The sequence below is a fragment of the Sinohyriopsis cumingii genome, chromosome 11, assembly GCF_028554795.1.
Source record: "Sinohyriopsis cumingii isolate HCF-2022 chromosome 11, ASM2855479v2, whole genome shotgun sequence".
Classification (NCBI taxonomy): domain Eukaryota; kingdom Metazoa; phylum Mollusca; class Bivalvia; order Unionida; family Unionidae; genus Sinohyriopsis; species Sinohyriopsis cumingii.
In genome coordinates this window covers 104,177,330-104,198,542 of record NC_142971.1, presented here as the reverse complement: position 1 = coordinate 104,198,542, position 21,213 = coordinate 104,177,330, and the positions used below count along the sequence as shown (strand labels likewise).

Genomic DNA, 21,213 nt, shown 5'->3' with positions numbered 1-21,213 from the left:
AATAGTAATTTGTATTTTAAGATAAGAATCAGTGATCTGGATATTTTAACTGACTCTTGTATACTATTTTGTCATAAAATTAGTTTGAAATTCTAAGCAAAGCTGTAAGTGGGATATAATGGCAGACATCGCTATGTCTTGGAAGTACCAGTTTTTTAGATTGTCTGTTTTTGTAAATCAACGGGCAAATGTATACAGAAAATTATACAATTCAGAGAAAGTAATGCCTATGTATTATGTTATTTAAGATTTAACTTTAAAATGCAGTTATGTAGGTCAGTCAATGCTATGTTGTGGAATTCGCGAGAAGCATTGTAAGGTCAAAGTTGTTTTCTGACATGACTTGTATTTGTTTTCTGACATGACTTGTATTTGTGAACATATGGAAAAAAGCAGCGAAACAGATTGTTTAACCAGTGCCTTAAATTACTACAAATATGTAGACAAATAAATAAACCATAAATTTGCAATCCTGTCAAAGGACTGTTGTAATGAAGCTATATAAAGTTAGTGATTACATTACGAAAACCCCTCCTAAAAATAGATGTAGAGAAAACTCCACAACGACATTTGAGAACATAAATTGCATCAAAGGCACTATTATAGAGTGGCATCCATTGTATAGAACAAATTGCAGAGACGGGGTGCTTATGTATTGATCATGTATTGGTCACAAACACCCGTGTCATCCATAATCTTTCGAAGGGTGGACCTTGACCAGAGTGCATACCATGCCATTGTCCATTTATATTGCAATACATTTTTTGTTGAATGTGTATACTTCCACGATTATGTGTCAGATGTATTTTGATGCAAACTCTGAATAAATTTCATGATAATGCACCACCTACGAAAATTGTGGATTTCTTTTAGGGAATGCTGTTTGTACAACACATTTTGATTGATGTTTTAAGGATTTTACATGCTACCTGTATATTTTATTTTTCTATCCTTTTTAAAAAAAATTCTGTGCACAGTTGGCTGTAAGGTAATGCTACTTGTATGGGTCTGGAATAGTACAGCATACTCCTGACAAAGTTGGTCACTGTGACCTTTATTTTATGCTTCATTCACTGTCTTAAGTTTTACATTTAAGGCAGTTAACTATTACAGTTATTATGTTGTGTGACATGCTTGTTGAGTGAACTCATTTCTTGTTTGAAATTTTAATCACAGAATTATTTACTTGTTTAAAATATTACTTTCACAAGTTTGATATAAAATGTTCTCATTAAAACTTCTTGCATTTTGCTAAAATGTATGTCACTGTGGTCATGTATGCACATTTAACTCATATTATTGTTCTTTTAATATTTAATAGTAAAATACTTTAACCAAAGTTAATTCATTCTTGATTGTTGAATGTGCACCTTGAAATTCAAAAAAAATTCCCAGATGAAAAGTTTCATTGCCTTAGACTTTTGCATTGGTGGCAAGAAAACTAAACTGGGTCAAGAAAAGAGAATGTCTTGTCTATCATAACAATTAACAGGGTACTACAGATTTTTTTTAAAACATACGTTGCTTTATTTTGACATCACAGCACAGATAATCAGTCAAGTTTGTACTGGATGACACCTTTAGCTTGACCTCGTACAAATATGTCCATGTACTTTGACATTGATTCATGGATGTAGATAGTGAATGTGGATGTATGAAGATCCAAATAAAGTGAATAATTGCCATTTAAAGTTATGTGTAATCAAATTGTAAAAATTGACACATATTACTGAAATAGTTGGTTCTGAATGCTACATGACCTGTATGACATTTACAATAATTTTTTAGTAAATACAAATGGATATGAGTAACAGCTACATGAAACAGTTGGACAGAGATGGGAATGGACTATTTTTATAGGAACCCAGCTATGATGTACTTGGGGTCAGCTGCCAGTCGAGCTATGTACTAAACTGCATCATAGCAAGAAATATTGAAAATTTGATAATTGCGTTATATACTGAAACACAATATAGGAAGAATGCTACAAAATTTGATGTACATATGTACCATACTGCAGTATAGCAAGAATGATAGAAAATAATTCAAAGATACATGTAAGTGTATGTGTGTGTGTGAGAGAGAGAGAGAAACAAAATGTCAATTTAATGGATCGCAATAATTTTGCTTCCTGCCAATTTAATAATAGTTTCAATAATAATTGGGATTAAGATAGCACTAAACTCAATACAATTAGTCATTGCATTGTAAGAACATTAATTATGATTTATAAGTTACAGGTTTCATTAATTTTTTTATCTGTTGTCAGTTTTGTTGATATTTTCAGGTAGAGGGAATAAAGGATTTATGTTGTACATGTTTTTTTTTTATCATCAGGTTGTGGTTGGAGACAAAGTGGTATTGAACCCAGTCAATGCTGGACAACCCCTCCATGCAAGCAACTATGATCTGCCAGACAACCCAGGCTGTAAAGAGGTCAGTATGACACACAGACATCTGTCCAGTTCCAGATTTACTTCCATATAATGCACATGGAGCTGTAAACATCATAAATCCGAGTTTGTAATTGTATGTGTTGGCAGAACTGGTCTATGCTGTTTGCTGGCACATTAAGTAAGACAGCATAGACATTGATCTACCAGCATATTACCTGACAGTGGATTAGGATGGGTGTGTTTTACATGAGCTTATTGGATAGGGTTTATAAGGACCTTAATAAGCAATTGATAGTCACATTTGAAGCATTGTGCAATCTCTATAGGACAGTGATTCCCAACCCCTAGGTTGCGACCCAAATCAGGGTTGCAAGAATGTACAGGGGTGGGTAGGTGGAAGGGTCGCTAAGATCTTTTTAAAAGTGTCAAAATCAAGTATGGAAATGGGGTTGTGAGGCTCAGAAAAACTATATTTTTGGGTTGTGGCTAGAAAAGGTTGGGAACCACTGCTGTAGGGGGATGCTGACAGCTATCTAGCATTTACTGTATGTCATAAAAGTTTCACTTTCATGCACAGTGATGTCTCAGTAATCTGTACTCTTCTTATACCTCTATATCTGAATGACAATTTCTTTTCTGATTCATTGAAATGATTTTTGGGGAGTCCAGATTCCAATTTGATTTTGTTGGGATACGTGTTGTCTCAATAGTTAAGGTGCTGATCTTGTGACCAGAAGGATGCAGATTCAGTTCCTGCCATCAGATTAGCCAGGATCAGCTATTGTGGTGTGTTCTTTCGGACAAGACATGTTACTTGACTTTTCTCTTGAAATAATGTTTGAAGGGTTTATGTGACATCAAAATTGCCACACAAAAACACCAAACCAAAAAACTTGATTCTTTGAATACGATGGGACCTAATTAGTACTGCTTTACTGGTTTCACTGGTTTTGAGATATTTATGCTCTAAGTATGGCAATTCATTAGTGATAATGGTTTCACTGGTGTTTTTACTTGGCCATTTTCTTTTTTCCATTGATGCATCTTTATACAAAATGTTTGAGAGGCTCTGAGTGGCTGAGTGGTCTAAAGCACTCACCGTTATGGATCACTGCCATCACACCTCTGTCTGTGTGAGTTCGAGTCTCAGGTTCGGTTAACGTGGGTATGTGAGAAAGCCTGCCAGTTGCTTCTCATGGGTCGGTGGTTCTTCCCGGGTTTTGCAGGGTTCTTCCTCCACCAATTATACTGGCTGCCATGTATAGCATATCTTGTGCTGATAAATGGCGTTAAACCCTACAACAACAACAACAACAACAACAACAACAAAATGTTCGATTGTATACATGTTAATAGGCTGATTGTACTGTTAATCTTTACTTTCAGCTTGATCTTTACATGCAAAGGTTCGATTTGGCAGATGTTTCATACAGAGGTTCTTTTTTAAGCTCGACCACAAATATGGAAAACATGAAAGAGGCTTCTCTGAATCCCTGCCCACATATTCTGATACAGAGGGTTGGATTTCCATTTACAATACTAATGCATATGATGGATTATTGTTCTCCATTTCTTATTAAGAAATAATGTAGAAAAAGATGGTGTTGCATCATAATGCATCCAGGTTTAAAAATACCAACTATTTTCAAATGATTTTCATGGCTTTTGAAACCTTGACAAATCTCTAAAATTGACGGTTTGCCTAGAAAACCTGTTTGAAAATGTTAAAAGTTAGCTTTATCCATGAAAAGTCTGTGAAGTTTTCCCAAGACTGCTTGAATTTATCTCAAGAAAATACAACTCATTAAAATTGAATAAAATTATATCACTTTTAAATTCCAAATTTTTGTTATTAATGTATTTTCCAAAAAGAATAAGTAAAATGCTGTAAAATAGAAATAGCATAGATAGTTGAGTTCACAACAGAGATAACAGTTAATAGCTGGTGAAATTTGATTGTTGTTATTAAAACTGCAAGATAAATTTCAGAGGTTCGTGACATTATAAACACAATGATTTCATCTAAAGTGTTGGTGAGTTTGCTTAGATGGAAAGAATGAATCCCACATGACTTTCTCAGTAGGCTTGCTGTCACACATTTACAGGAATATGGGAAATAGTTGTCACTTTTCTTGTCATCGTTGTTGGCACAGACTTCAAATGTTAGGTTTTTGAAATGAACTCTGTTTCTCTTTACACTGTTGTATGTATGGTTATGAAACTTGACGATTTTTTTTTCTCCAGGGATACTTCTCACCAGGGGCAAAATCAATGACCTATAATCTTTTTTGGGTGATTTTGAAAAAACATGTCAAAGAGGATCTAGTAAGACAATGCATTGCATGGAATTTTTTAAAATAAAATACAGTATGGTAGAACTTGTCTTGACCATCCCTTCTGCCACAAATAGTGGACCTGTAAGACAGGTAGTCTTTAATGACAGGTCATTACATGATGTAATCAATAAGTCTCCAAGGAGAAACCAGTTTCTCAGGACTGGATATCACTCATAGCCAGTGGTCTTTGAAGACAAGGTTACTGTATTCTTTATTATAAAGATTAAAAAGACAAGTAAATTTTTCCAAAACTACCAGTGATGAAGTATTGTGTATTTTGGTAAATTACTTATGTTATTGACAGCACCTGAATGGAATGATTATGTTAATGATTTTTCCTTAACAGGTTAACTCAGTAAGTTGTTTGACCAGCTGGAAGATGTCTCTGTTTCTGAACTACAAAGAAAATGTGGAGGATGTATTGAAGGGGGTAAGTTTTGTGCATCAGGTCAGATACTTGTTGCTTGTTGATGGTGTGTAATCTGACATGATTATATTGGTGCCACAGTTATGTTTGCATAAAAACACTTAAAACAAATCAGCTTAAAAATCTGTAGTAGAAAAAGTAAACCTGGCAACACAATATTAAGGTTTCCATTATCAAATATTTCCAGGTCATTAACCATTGTTAGTCCAGTACTAATTGTAGTAAAATTGTTTATTGAAAAGAACTCATGGATTCCATGTAAAAGTTAGTAGCATGAGCATCAAAATAGATTTACAATAAATTCGTCATCAGCACCATTTTTCACTCTGGTCTTGTAAACTATGTCTTTGGATTAAGCTTTTCTCCATACCGCTTGAACAAAGTTCTATACTGTAATGAAAACTGAAAATATTGTTTCAGGGAGATGTCGTGCGACTTTTTCATGCTGAGGAGCAGAAATTTCTGACAGCCGATGAGTGCAAGAAACAGCAGCATGTGTTTCTGAGAACTACAGCAAGGTCTGCTGCCACCAGTGCTACCAGCTCGAAGGCATTATGGGAAATTGAGGTAGATATCACTGTAGAATGATATTCATTATTGTGTATAGAATGTGGGATGGCATATAGTGATGATCTTTATTGGACCATTGAATTGTGATAAATACAGATGTAATTTTGCTACATTTGGAGTAACTACTTATATTACATAATTAGATAGACCATATGCAATACCTTGTGTAGATGTCAATTTTTTTTTAAAAAGCTCTGACAACAAACTTTGTGCGTAATATTATTTTACTATTGTCTGTCCAGGTGATTGTTTAATTTGGCATCCATGTTGGGTTCCAGATGAAAACTTAAGTTTTAGTGAACATACTTCAGGACACATGAGTACATGCGTTCTCTTAGCCAAAGAAAAATTTTTGAGTTAGTACTTCCAAGGTCAGTGTCACTGTTGCTAAAAATCGATTTTGCGTATGTAAAATAATAACTTAAGTTTTTGTAAACAGATTTCAATGCAGCTTGGTACATTTGGTCTCCTTAGCCCAGGGAAGAATCCTATTGCCTTTTGGAGTCAGAAACTCCAAGGTCAAGGTTACTGTTGCTAAATTAGTGTTTCCCTATGCATTTCATTTCTGGATGATTACCTAAATCAAGGACGAATTAGTACAAATGTTCTCCTTAGCACATAGAAGAGCTTCATTATGTTTTAGGGTTTGTTGTTCCAAGGTCAAGGTTGATGTTGCTGAATATAGATTTGGCATGACATTTTGTTTTCAGATGATGATTTTAGTTCAAGACAACAAAATTCAAGGAAATATTGTATTTTTGTTTAGCTTTGCATCAGGAAAATTGTTAATTTAGGAGACAGTGTTGCTGTTTCTACAATACAATAGGTTGGGCCATTCTTTTAATTAGCAGACAATAACTTTAATACTACACTGTGCACTGATACAGAATTATGCTCTGTTCCACTTCCCAGTCAATCACTATAATTTTGCTGGATGGCTTGGAGGACAGCAAGACATTATGATTATCACCATGAAATGTTTGATGAATGTCCATGTTTTTGTTGCAGGTTGTGCAGCATGATCCATGTCGGGGAGGTGCAGGCCAGTGGAATAGTCTATTCAGGTTTAAGCATCTGGCTACAGGACAATACTTGGCAGCTGAGGTATGCTGTTTGATTTATTAATTTATTGATTGATAGGCTATTGAATCAACCTCCTTAGGATTAAACATTTAATCACATGACCTGGTTGCTGATTTATAGTGATTGATTGAAAGATACATAGGTTGATGAAGACATTGATGGATAGATGGGAGAAACTCATCATCTTTATACAGCTGGCTACAAACCATTAGCTGGGAGCTTTTGTGTTGTTGTAAACTGTTATGCCCTTTCCAGCCATGTATTTGCTTTATCAAATCCTCATTACATCCACTTTGATGGAATGTAGTGCAGCCATTTAATGATGTAGATATATGGATAGTGTTGACTAAAAAATGATTCCTATCAGGAAATTTGTATTTGATTGCCATACGGCAGCAGAGTTTGTTATTAATTTATTTTCTGCACCATAACTTGTATGCTCCACAATCAACAGTTTCAGAACTTTGTAGATGGTTTGTACTTAGGGAAGATGGCTTCAGTTTTGAGGTTCAAATGTCAAAGTCAATGTTACTTTGACCAAAAGAAGAAAAAATGGTTTATGTACAATAACGTTTGTTCTATATAACATACCTGTACCAGGGGCCCCCGGTGGCCAAGTGGTCTAAAGCCTTTACTGATGACCTGTGTCTGTGTAGATTTGAGGTTTAGGTGACCACCATGTGTACAGAAAAAACCAACAACAACAGTATACCTGGACTATATGTTGTAGATGGTATGCACCTGGAGTAAGGAAGAAGCCTAGTGATGTTGGGGTCAAAAAGTCATCAGTCAGGGCCACAAATACTTTCAATGCTATTAGTGCTGCATCAAGTACTTGATGTTGATATGGGGTAAAAAATTAAAAGGTCTTGATCACTTTGACAGAAAGAAGAAATTTTTTTTTTGTGGGGGTTAGTTCTATACCGTGTGCCTTGTCCAAAGTTTGTGGAGGGCTTGCACTTGAAGTATGGCAGTGGCCTATAGATACTGGGGTCCGAGGTAAAAAATCAGGTCATTATGGCTAAATGAAAAATAGATTTTGTTGAATATATTTGTTTAAGGGCAAGTTCCTTGAACAAAATTTGTGGATGGCTTGTAGTTACAGAAAGAAAGACACTTACAGATTGGAGTAAAAGTCAGAGGAACTGTCATTGTAAGTGGTTCTGCACAGTAAATTTAGTTCAAGACATCATACCTTGAGCAAAGGTCCCGGTTATTGAGAGCCATAGGTCAATAATTGACAGTCATGCCTTACCAATGCATGCAGAGTGGATTATTAAACACAAGGTAAATGTATAGTATGCCATGCAGGGTACATTTATTATTTATCATGATAAAATTAGTTAAAATTCAAACACTGAACTTAAATTTTAATGAAATTTTTTTTTTTTTATAGTTACAATAATAGCCTAATTTGTAATGCTTATTTAATTATTAATTTACTGTTTGCCGGGATCCTCTCATGCACATCTACCATCTATGCTTGTTTATAAGAGGTATCCAGCTGTAATCCTGACTGACCCAGATCTGGGTCTCTGCAGTTTGTTAGGTGTGATCTATAGAATAAACAACATAGATCCTCATCTACCAGTGTATTATGCAGTAGCAGATCAGAGTCTGTTTTGGTTGCAGTTTGACTTGAATTATGAGAAAGTATAGACTGTACCTTTTCAATGACAGTGGGATAACTCAGGCTATAGATTATTTCAGTTTTATTTGATGGTTCATTCAGATTCACTTATTATAGTACATGTACTTTAATATGATAGGAAATAAAGTTCTTTTTATTGTTTTATGTTTTTTATCCTGCGTCTCAGTGGCTAGTTTTTCATTGTCAGGATCACTTTATTCTAAATTTAATTATTGGTTATAATGGATGCTGAAGACTACTAAAACCTTCATAAAGGCAAGCTAAGTAATTGTTGATTACATTCTGGTTGATATAGCTCAGAATTCTGCATTGATGACTCATAACCTACTCTCTCCCTCTCTCTATCTCTCTCTCCTACGCAAAAACCAATTAGAGTAACAACTATACCAATTATACCACACAAAATCCATTAAATTAGGTTTTGGAAACATACAGTAGTTCGTATATGCATTCATTCAAAATAGGACATTGTTGTCCATATTTCTGTTTTAACAACTCATTGTTATCATTTTGTTGTTATCAATCAGACATGAGAGTTTTGGTCAAAATGACATTTTTTGTGCCACTTTAATTTCTAGATTGGCGATGGAGTTTTATTGTTCCAGCTATAGGAGTTTTACATTTCTTTGTTTTTACTCACTTCATAATTCCTCAAATTTGGTACCCCCCATAAAAATAATTCTTAGAAAACAATAGTGAACTCACAGTATATTACAATGTTCCCACTTTGATCCGAAATGATCACAAAGAAAGGATCATCTGGGTGATGTGAGATGGGGGGAGGGGTATTGCATTATAGATGGATAATGTTGACAATTCAGGGATTTTTAATGTCACTGTCAATTTTGTTCTCATTTAAATTGTGCAGCTTATCATTTCATTGACAGGGTCACTGAATTTTGTTAGGGCAAGCAAAGGGAACTATGTGCATTTTCTCATGTGGTTATGCCGTCTTTGTTAATGATTAATAAAATCAGTCTCTAAACAAGAAGTGATAGAGCATAAGTGTATTATAAAAATGTATGTCTTTTCATCTCATAATCAATTACATCTTTGTTCTGTAAATTCTGCTGCGATTGGATAGGAGAGGCATCGTTGTGAAGATTACAACTGATCAATACTGGTGGATGACACATGTATTGTAATAGATAATGATTGAACCTTCTCATTTCCTCAATTTCCTAATCTTGTTACTATGTTGTAGGTGTTTTGATTATGTGGGATGAATTTCAAGTTAAAATATAATTTATATGAATTAAATGTTTGATGGTTGCTTAAGTTTAGCCCTACCTGTTTCTTGTTTGTTCAAGAAAATTAAAACCATATCTCTGTCAGCCTTAGCTGCAGGCCTTCCATGCCAGAATTTGAATTCCTCATACTTGAGTAACCAATTGCCCTCTAGAATTTATTTGGATACAAATGAGTCAACATATTTTCTATCCTCTGTGCTTGCTTTGGAAATAAATGCAGCATGTTTTTGCTGAATTTGTCCTCTTTTTGCATTTTCTATACATGATTATCAACCATGTGGTCTCAATTGGTGTCCAAACAAATCAAAATCAACTTTCTAGTGCCAGGTATGAAAAATAAGTGTCACTGGTGTGAGGGTTTAGTCTAAAATGAAGAATGTGTATTTCATAAAAAGATTGAGCAAAACGAATTGATATGGTTTTTGTCTTAGGGTCATTTAGAGAAAGTTAAAAAACTACCTGTATTAACTCATTCAGCTACCAATCCCACCTGTAGGCATTATGAGGCTGTACCCTACTTCCGAGCTCAGTAGTGTCAAGGTCCATTAAGATAAACTAAATTGGGTGGTATTACAAAACAACAGACAGACTTTCTACTTGCTTTACAAAATACAAAGGGAAAAACTTTTTTTGAGACCCATTTTTTTTATACCTAAAATTCGCCCATTGTTGGAATCAGATTTTGTGTCTGGATTTTAGACTTATTAGCCTGTCATCTAAGGCAGACCAGTCTGAACTGCACACAGATCAGTGAACCTTTGCAAAATATAGGGTAAGTTGGGGGATTGGGAGTAAAAAGTGGCCAGGAGATGAAAATGATGGGTCCAATAAGCAAAAAAACCCCACAAAAAGTGAACTCCCAACTTTTACCCATCTGCACATATGCAAGCCAAGTAGCCAATGAAAAACAGTGTTTCTAGCGCATCTAGGCATTAGTCTAAGTAAACGAAAAACTTTTGGAAATAAATGTATTTGGATGTATTCAGAATTAGCCCCCAAAATATGTTTCCTACCCCCATTTCAGGCAAAAATGACAAAAATCTTCAGGGATAAATGAGTTAATGACCAGGATACACTAAATTGTCATTTATCCAGACCCATGAGGAAACATTGATCCTGTCTGGATAATTGTTTTTTTTCTTTCTGGATAATCAAATAATCATTTGGGAACCAATTATCAGGAGACATTGTAGGAGTCGGTATGAGCAAATAATTTAGAGATTCTGACCGGATAACTGGCATTCTACTCAAATTCTCATTTGTTTGGACTGATGAGAAAACTTTTTTATAATGGAGCATATATTTGTCTGTTTGCCTGTTGCCTTTTTTGTTAACCTTTCCAAACTTTGTGGATCACTTGTACTTGAAATAAGGAAGAAGCATATTGATTTTGTTTCATAAAGTCAAAGATCAAGGTCATCATGACTGAAAAAAGAAAAATGGTTTTCACACAGTAATATTGGTTCAGCATCACATTCCAAAACCAAACTGTGGATGGTTTGCACATGGGGTATGGAAGAAGCCCATGAAATTTGGGGTCAAAAGGTCGGGCACATTTTCTGAAAAATTAATGATTTCTGCCACAAAAATTCAATTCTTGACCATGTATCCTCTGCAGAGTTTGTGGAATGCTTATAATTTGAGTAAGAAAGAAGCATATTGATAATTTGGGTCAAAATGTCAAGGTCAATATCAGTCTGCAAGAAGACAAATGATTTTTGTATAGTAACTTTAGTTCCAGACCACATACTAATACCAAAGTTTGTTGGGAGGTAGGCTTGCACTTTACATAATTTTGAGGTCCAAGTATCAAAGGTCAGGATTATTATGTCTTAGAGAAAAATAGCTTTTGCACAAAATCTTTGGTACTAGATCCTCACTCAAACTTTGAATGGTTAGCATGTAAGAGTTAAGAAGAAACCATTAGATTTTGTGGTCTAAAGGTTGATGGCTGAAGTCTGATAAGACAATCATGGTGTCTGCACATTTTGTTTAGAATGCTGCTCTTGTTGAAAGATGTTTTATTGATTAATTAGTGTGGATTTATTTATTAATCTTTATTTGTCAGTGGACCTATACATTGCCGTGATTCACTGCTATAATGATCCCTTCTCCTGTGAATTACAAGAAAGAATTTAAAAAAACAATATTTAAATACTTGAATGGAGAAACAGCTTTTTTATATAAATGTCTCATTATTAAGAAGAAAAGTCAAATAGATCTAAGACTTTCATTTGTAGTGAGAAGCCAGTGTAATTTGTTCAGATATAGACTGATTAAGGAAGGATTTTTCAACTATCAGACCACTTTTGTATTTTAATACTTTTCAGATTGATAATGATCCAACCCATGACCCCATGAGAGAGAAGCTTCAAGGAACCCCAGCATCCCCTGTATACTGTCTGGTGTCTGTCCCCCATGGTCATGACATTGCCACACTGTTTGAGTTGGATCCCACCACGATGACCAGGGGAGACTCCTTTGTACCCAGGTGAGGCAGGAAGTTATACATCATGGTCTGTTCATTGTCATTGTCATTGAAATGCTTTATAACATGTTATATTGATGATATTTAGTGTGTTGTAACCCATCATGACTTGGGACATAATACAAGGTGTAGGCACAATATCAGTTTTCACTATGGAAGTGTTTATTCAGTGTAATATCTGTTTATTAATTTTTAGAATAAAATTTTGTATAATTTACAATAATTTCATATGAAAATACTAAATGTATCAATGTCTTGATTACTGAGGCAAGCAGAATACAGAAATTATTCAGCAGATTTCAGTATTTGCTTTTGTTAAGTGTTATTTTCTTAAAATTTAAGTTTTGGGATTGTGTACACCTACTGTGTAAATGTTTTGGCAGGTTACACTATATTTTAATATCCTAGCTAAATTTTCTGTTATTACAGATCTGCCAGATATGGGATTTTTCTAGCCCTGACAGTGTGAAGGTTTTAATTTATATTTGCACAAATTGCATTTTATGATATCCAGGGCTGACATAATGTGCTTCTGCACATTCATTAGTCCAGAGTACTTTGGCTGGGAAAGCCTTGGTGGGGGTAAATATTCATTAGATTGATAACCCAGTCTTTGGTAACAAAGACTTGCAGATCCACTAGCTGCTATACACATAGCAATTGTGGAGTTGCCCAACTAAACTATCTTTAAGTCAGAAAGTTTGATCAACTAATCTTTTCGCAGATCTTGTTATGGCCAGATCAAATGGTCATTGGGCAATTAAAATATTTAGAGCATCTTTATCTGGTGCAATAAAATCACTTAAATTGGTTTGTTGCAGTCCAAGATTTACTGTGGAAATATCTCTATCCTTTTCCTTCAAACTATTATATCTAAATGATATCTAAACACAGACTTCATTTTATCAAGATGGAAAGAAGAATGACCTCTACGGTGAACCATGTGAATAGAACAGCATAATGGAAAGATGGCAGCAAGAATAAAGAAGAGACATCAGTGTGGATGTTTTGTTTTTTGAGAATTAAAATTTATAGTCATTATTATCTTCAAATTGGAAGTTGTTTATGCATTAGGGATTGAAACAATGGACACAGTGTAGTTCACTTCTTACAGGGTTGAAAAGTCATCGTGGAAGTTTTGTTCCATTTTATTGAAATGGTGATTATTCTGCAGGACCTAAGACTCCATAAAATTTAGACAAGGATGCTAATTAGTTGGCACCTTGTCCAATATGTAAATAATGTAGAGAAGCAGATTTCAGCAGCCTGGAGATTGCACATGTTAATCCTTACATTGTAATCGGTATGTGAAGAACTGTTGTGCTACTGTATCAGAGCTTATTCCCACTGTCATAACTCTTTTACACCTCTTTACATGTAAAACAAATACCTTGTATGAATTGTTTTCAAGATTATATAAAAAAATGTATACATCACCTATAATTACTGCCACTCTCATTTGGCAGTTATTGTTATCTTTTTTGGTAAGTACCCCAGAACTGCCTTGTTTTATTGTGCAGAATGGATGCTTTGACAAAAGAAGGTGTGACATGAAGGTTTTGCAGTATATGGATATTAAAGGTTTTACAAGCACTTGTTGATTTTAGACTATGTACATTTAATGCTTTCTTTCCATTTATCAAGTAAATGATTTACTTAGTGTGAATTATAAAAAATTATTGGTGAAATAATTTTCAGATTTTTCATTGTTTTATTTTCAAATGTGAAAAAAATATATCCATATATTTTTATATGTGAAAATACAAGATTTCCCATCATACCATGCGATGTTTGCTTGTGTGTGCCTACAAAAGTTATGCCTGCAGCAGGAACAGTGAGCATTTTTTGAGCTAGAACAAATAAAGGGAAAATGCACTTTCTTTCAGATATGGAAATTAGTTTCAGCTGAAGAGATTTGATTTGATGCTATATGTATCTCTTTGAAGTTAGTTTACCTTACTACATTTACTACAGGGCCATGGGTGGCCATAGTTTACCTTACTACATTTACTACAGGGCCATGGGTGGCCAAGTGGTATAAGGTGCTTGCTTTTACAAACTTGCCTTTACAAATCACTGACATCTATCCCCTGTTTGTGGGGGTTTGAGTCTCTGGCTCAGCCAACATGGATATGAGAGAGAGGTTTCCAATACCTTCACATTGGTCATTTATTCTTCCCTGGTTCTTCCTCCACCAGATATACTGGTGGCCTTATATAGCTTATCACGAAAATGTGGTTCAACCCACAAACCCATTACCTTGAAAACAGCGATAAAACAGCTGTGATGTATTGCTGGAACCAGACTTGTATTGTGGTCAGTCAGAGTGAAGTCATGTACAAAATAGCAGAAATATGATTACTGCAAGAGATTAGATTAGTCCATTCCTACCAGTTGCATATATTTATATGATCAGCCAATGAAAGTAATGTGAATTTACAAGATGGGGGTGGGTTATATACTCGAGAGTAAATTAAATCTTCAAGGTTTTGATTCAGAAGCAAGTTTATTATATGATGAAAAGAAAATTCTCATTTTTTTAAAATATACACCACTCCCTCGATAACTCGCGCACATCGGGGTCCAGAAACATCGACCATACTATAAGTGAGGTGCGAGTTATCGAGGGACCAATAAAATAAGCCCAAAACCAATAAAGTGATTGACGACATAATGGAAAAATAAGGGGGGGGTAGGCAGATTATACTGTTGAATACTCACTTTATAATCATTCTGAGAGTAACTGTTAATAAATATCTTTTCATAACGGTGTACTTTATTATTTTCTCATAGGACAACATTAATTTCAGGATAAATTACAGTATATTGAGGCGATCATCGAAAACATTATTCCATGTGGTTTCCGTTCGCTTAACATGTGTACCACTTCACACATTGTGTACTACATCACTAATTTTTATGTTGAATTGGATACATTCTAGTTTTATTGTTTGATCCAAATTAGACTTTGTTTATAGACAAAAGATCGACTCTTTTCGAGAAACAGTGTCGATCAACGATAGATAGATAGATTTGAATGCGATAGAAGTAAAATGGAAAACAAAAAAACCCAAGGGTGAATCAGTACTAACATATTTGATTGGTCTACAAATTTAAAACAGCGTAAATTAGAACAAGTTAATACTTGCTGTTTGTGCCACGCTTGACAAATATCAATTCACTTGTTGAAAAAATCATTTAATTTTTTTGTGTGTGTTACTCCATGGTTTCTCTGCCGCTGAGCAAAATCCCTGAGATTTCTCAACTGCATGAGCTTTACATAGTCAACATTTTGGGTCTCGAGCCACCTTATGGCAATGTCAAAACATTTGATTGCTTCCTGTGCAGAGGGGAGGGGGTGCAACATCTGCGTCTGCATCACTTGCAACACTTGTGTTACTCCAGTTAGAATCGTCTTCTGCTGCAAATTTGTTCGCTATAGAAATAATTATAGTTTCATCTGACATGTATTCGGTTGTGGGGCAATCATTGTCAGCACAAATCCACTCCTCCATATCATCAAGAGAAACGCCCATCTCAGGACCATGAGTCTGTACGAATTTCTCTCAAACAGCCTCGGCATTAATGACATCAGTTTCACTGAAACATTCGAAGTCACTATCATCATCGTTGTCTCTGTTACTGTTTTGCTTTACATCAAAGGCAGCTCCAAGACCCTTAATCCAGCACCTGAGGCCTCTTTTAATCGATTTTTTTTTTAATGCAACAAACACTTCCCCAAGTTGCTGATGAAAACAAAGCTGGCATGTACATGTAATTAGGTTCTCACAGAAGTACTCATGGGTTTCGATGTGACGGTCGATTGACTCTTTTCATGTTTTCAACGAACAGAATATGTTTACACTGAAACAGAAATAAAGAATTAGAACGTGACTTTCACACAGGAAGACGTTTAATTGGTGTTTATTTCATTCTCTGTTGCCACCTGTTAGCATTTACCAGAAGTTTTCATTGATCGCTATTTCACCAGACTGTTTATTTACAGTATAATGACAACTAATTATAATAAAAACTTACATAATATATGATATCTTTAAACAGAGGTCTCGCTAGGATTTTAAATCTGGGTCTTTCTGCCTCTGAATTCAATCACTAAATATCAGTACAGCCTTTGAACTAGCCGCCTAGCTGTTGCATCATGTTCTTTTTCTTTTTTAATGTACTCTTATAAAATGGCAACAGTACATCAAAGAGTCTTTCAGTCACTGAATTCTGTCATTGTAAATATCAGTACAGTTAACTGATCAACACATTTTCCCACAAAGCAGGTGGCTGAAACAGGACCGGCAAATCTTTGAATTTTCCCGCGCACCTATTACATGCGTACAGAGGACTCCCGCCTCAGTGATTTTCTGCATCCCAGATCAAAAATTGGCGTCCAAATACACGTAATTAAGTGTTTTCGAGATCTCTGCAATTAATTCTTCTTTAGAACTTGCAAATTTCAAAATATGGATTATATTTTTACGGGCATTAATCACCATTTTCGATGATAAAACAAGCAATGTATCAAGGTTTAATTTATCAATTCTTATCGTAATTTTTTCATGTTCAGCATATTTTAAAGATATTTTAAATACATTTTCTCTGGAAAAAATCGGGAGCCAAGACGAACACAGCGTTATAAGCGGGATCGCAAGTTATCCGGGCGCAAGTTATCGAGGGAGCGGTGTATCATGAACACATGTTAAAATATCAGATTTCTTTTACCACACAATCAAATACATCTGGTATTTACACAGAAAAGGAAATGTCATGTTTTTGTTTTTTATATGTATCAACACATTTTGTCTCATTTTTGGTACCATTTTTACGTTTAAATTTAAAATAGCCACAATGTACTGATTTGAAATTACTATTATTATTTTTAGGAACTCGTATGTGAGGCTGCACCACCTGTGTACAGGGACTTGGGTCCATAGCATGTCCACTCATATAGATAAGGATGAAGATAGACCCGTTATGTCAAAGGTATTGAGGTTGTTTTTTTTTAAATATTCAGTTTAAACTTATGGGTCTATGAGGTTTCTTCATATCAATAGCTTACCTACATTTTCACCATGTAGATGTAATCTAGAAATTCATGCCAGAATATTAATGCCCTTGAGCTTGATCTGCTGATGAGGACCAGTCAAAATGGGAGTGTTTGTTACTTATTAAAGCTTTTAAAAATAAATGAACCACTCTAGTGTCCTAAGTGGTTAGAGCATCTGCCTCTGATGTGGGAGGTCACAGGTTTGAACCCCAGCCAAGTCATACCCATGACTTGTAAAATTGGTACCAGCAGCTGCATCACTAGCTGCTCAGCATTGAGAGGTTAGGACTGATCAGCCTGATGTCATTATAATGTGTCTGGGTGGACATGATGCTAAATGTCGGTGGCATGATACCCCAGTGCTAGACATCACTATAAACTATCATACTGCAGACATCGTAGCGATATGACTGAAATTCTTTGTAAAGCTATGTTAAAAATCTAATTTATCAGATAATGTTTTCAGTTTTAATATACATTTTCCAGTGACATTTAATGATAAGAAAATTTAGAAAAATATAAGGTTATTTAGAGGATGTTTGTTTGCATTGGTTAAAAGAACATTTAGAAAAACATTATTAAGATTATTTTGAGCAGTATGTTTATTTTAGTAAAAAGAACCAAGAACAGCAATATTTCAAAGGGATGTTCTTTCATCTGATCTTATGTAAATTAGTATCACTTTAACACTCATAGCATCAGTATTTTCAGTACTTTGATTAAAACTATGCATCTGTTCATGCAGTGGATGTCAGTTCAGTAAATATTCAATACAAGACAGAGACAAAAGAAATTAATTTACTTTCCATTGTAGGTTGGTTGTGCCCAGATAAAGGAGGACAAAGAGGCATTCAACATTGTCCCAGTTTCCCCACAGGAAGTGAGAGATCTTGACTTTGCTAATGATGCCAGCAAAATGCTTGCTGATATTGCAAACAAGCTGGAAAATGGCTCCATCACACAGAATGAAAGAAAGTAAGAAATTCTGAAGTGACATTTCATTGCTGAAGAAGAATTCAATGCTGGAGAATAAAAGAAATTTAACGGGGAAAAAATTGCTAAAAAAATCACTTGTGGGCATTTACTTAACATGCAGCTGATAAATGTAAGGAACTTAAGTTTCCAGTACAAAGTGACAAATAGGCTGTGCATTGACTTATTGGGAATAGATGCCAGTCACTCATTTCTTTCATATTTGATTTGATCCATATTTGCAGTATGTGATGACTTGGATGATAATAGATTTTTTTTAATGCTGTATTACACAGTTTTGGCCCTTGGCTATTGTTGGTTCAGAGTTTTGGCCCATGGACAACTTGAATAGGTATTCCTCTATCTACAGAACACTGCAGCATTTACACTTTTTATTGATTGATTCTGCATTTGCTAATACAGTTCTCAGCAAGGTCTCGTGCATTTGATAATGATCAGATTTTAAATTTATTTTACAGACGTATGGCCATTGACTAACTAAATGCATTGTACTGTCTTTTAAACACCACATCTTTCATTTGATTTCAGCTGAATTCCTTGAAATCTTTGTCAACAATATCTTAACAAGTTTGAGAATCAACTGATCATTGAAATATTCGGCAGAGTTGTGGCCCTTGGTCAGCCTAACAGCATATCACATTTGTATATTTCAATCATATTCACGATAAAGCATCATATTAGCAAGATCTTATATGATATAAATTTCATACAAGTTTTGCCCATATTTTACAGAGTTATTTCCCTTGATTGACTTTGCACTACATCCTGTTTCCAGTACTCCAGCTGTTTAGTATTAGGCAGCAGGTGGTCATTGGTCGTGTTAGGGCATGATTTTAGTTTTGTTTTATTGTGATTCTGCCATATCTTTCAACAATATTTTAGGACATTGGTATTGTTGTTCTTCTAATGCTCAAAGTTTATATAATTAATTTAGGTTATGATTGTGTTTACAAAATTTGAAAATATTTTATAAGTTAGCAGATTGTCTTTGTAATTTATTTCTACTTTACTTTTGAGATTTGTGACCCAGCTGTTGTCAGATCTGATTTACTTCGTAACCAGTCAGGAAGTGGAAGGGACAGGTGTGGACCCTTTGGACGTGGAAATGTTGAAACCAGATGACTGCAGGGAGAGACAGAAACTTTTACGAGAGCAAAACATTGTCAAACAGGTGAGTGCAAATACTTGTGGTACACCTGGCATGTCAAACATAGAAAACGTTGTTACAGATAATAAAATGTATCTTACTAATGTATCTTACTAATTAGCAGTAGATGGTCTTTTTCGTGATCTGATATGCTGTTTTCTATATTATCTGTATGATACAGACTGTTTTCTACTGATTTTGTCCCAATGTCCACCTTTCCTAGTATGATCTTAACATTCTTGGGCATGCAATTAACCATTTTACTGTGTACAGATGCATGTTTGCATTTCATTTGTGCTCATTCTGCATATTGTTTCTGTTTCTGTTCAATTTTCATTCCATTAACATTTGCTTTTGTGTTTGTTACTTTATTTATCGTATCCTTTCATTTTTGTCAGTGAGAAAGCTTGCCAGTAGCTTCTCGAGGGTCGGTGGTTCTTTCCGGGGAATTCCTGGGTTCTTCCTCCACCATTAATACTGGCCGCCATGTATAGCCTATCGTGTGCTGAAAAATGGAGTTAAACCCTACAATAACAACAACAACAATAATAACATTTTTGTCAATTTACGATTTATTTGCCAAAGTTGGCATTTCTCTTTTATTGATGTTATTTAAATGATAATTATTGCTTTCCTATCTTGGTTCTTTAAAAGTGTACCTTAATAAATAGAAAATGCATAAAATTCAAATGACTGCATTGAATTTACAATAAGGGCTGTTCCAGTAAAAGATATATCTCCCCAAAGGGATGGCACTTCAAAAAAAACTTTTGCAGGAGGTTGTGTTTCAAACTATTTTGATTCTGACAGTGGAAGGTTGGTTAGGAAAATCACTTCTGTTGTGGGTTGTATTAACAATTAGCAACTTGAAGAAAACTAGATTCATGAAGCAGAGAGCACATGTCAATGCAGTAGACAAGTGATACCAACAAAAAACATTGCTCACACGTGCTCAGCCCTGGTTGAAAATGGTTTTCTCCACCCTGCTGTGGGACCGACAGGTTTCTGGTCATTGTTCTCAGAATAAATATATTGAGAATTAAGTGTGCATTATATTTATTTACAAACTATACCTGACTTCTAGTTAATATTTTCAAATTCTATTTACAGCAACTTTGGAAATGTGTTTATTGTCAATATCACATGACTCTTCATTATCTTACAGTGTGTCCAGTCAGCATGGTCAAAAAAGGCTTATAACCATTGAGAGTTGTTGAAGGACTCACATTACTACAAATATGAATGAATGAGATCCATACTATAAATCAGTGAAGATAAAATAGAGTATATGTCGGTTTGACTGTCCCTGATTGGTTGATAATGAAAGTAAGATTTTAGTAAAAAGTATCTTTTGAGAACTTGGCATACTTGAAACTGATACAAAATGAAGGACATTGTTTTATTAACGTAATTTCTGTCCCTTTACAGACCTGAGTTTGGAAGATTCGTTACTGAAATCAGCAGTTGACTCTTTGGTGTACTATTGAAAGCGCACATTTCAAAATTGTATAGATCCAGAAAATGGTGCAGCTGTTATGGTTTTCTTTTCACAAAAGCTGTCATTATAGATGTGTCTATACTGACACAAATTTGATGAACACTCAAAATTTTAAGTTAATGAATTTTGACATCATGGTGTTTGCACAGGTTTACAGTGGGAACTGAATTAGTACAGCAAGTCCTGAACTCTTTAAAGTTTTGTGCAGAAACATGGAATCGAAGCAGAATACATCCAGAAATTCAGAGGTTTTCTATCTTGGATTTAGTCTCCCCATTGCATTTCACATTCATATACATATTCACAAACAATTAGTAT

At 34.8% G+C, this 21,213-nt stretch overlaps 1 protein-coding gene across 8 annotated transcripts in view; it reads left to right on the top strand.

The window, feature by feature from the left end:
• Positions 1 to 21,213, top strand: part of LOC149789196 (inositol 1,4,5-trisphosphate-gated calcium channel ITPR1-like) — a 346,253-nt gene that overhangs the window by 89,955 nt on the left and 235,085 nt on the right. For all 8 annotated transcript variants that reach the window (XM_089975354.1, XM_089975359.1, XM_089975357.1 and 5 more), the window contains exons 6-13: positions 2,338 to 2,436; positions 5,079 to 5,162; positions 5,580 to 5,726; positions 6,738 to 6,833; positions 12,044 to 12,204; positions 17,094 to 17,193; positions 18,072 to 18,232; positions 19,268 to 19,421. In XM_089975354.1, coding sequence (XP_089831480.1) covers positions 2,338 to 2,436; positions 5,079 to 5,162; positions 5,580 to 5,726; positions 6,738 to 6,833; positions 12,044 to 12,204; positions 17,094 to 17,193; positions 18,072 to 18,232; positions 19,268 to 19,421 — 1,002 coding nt within the window. The remainder of the gene's footprint in view (positions 1 to 2,337; positions 2,437 to 5,078; positions 5,163 to 5,579; positions 5,727 to 6,737; positions 6,834 to 12,043; positions 12,205 to 17,093; positions 17,194 to 18,071; positions 18,233 to 19,267; positions 19,422 to 21,213) is intronic.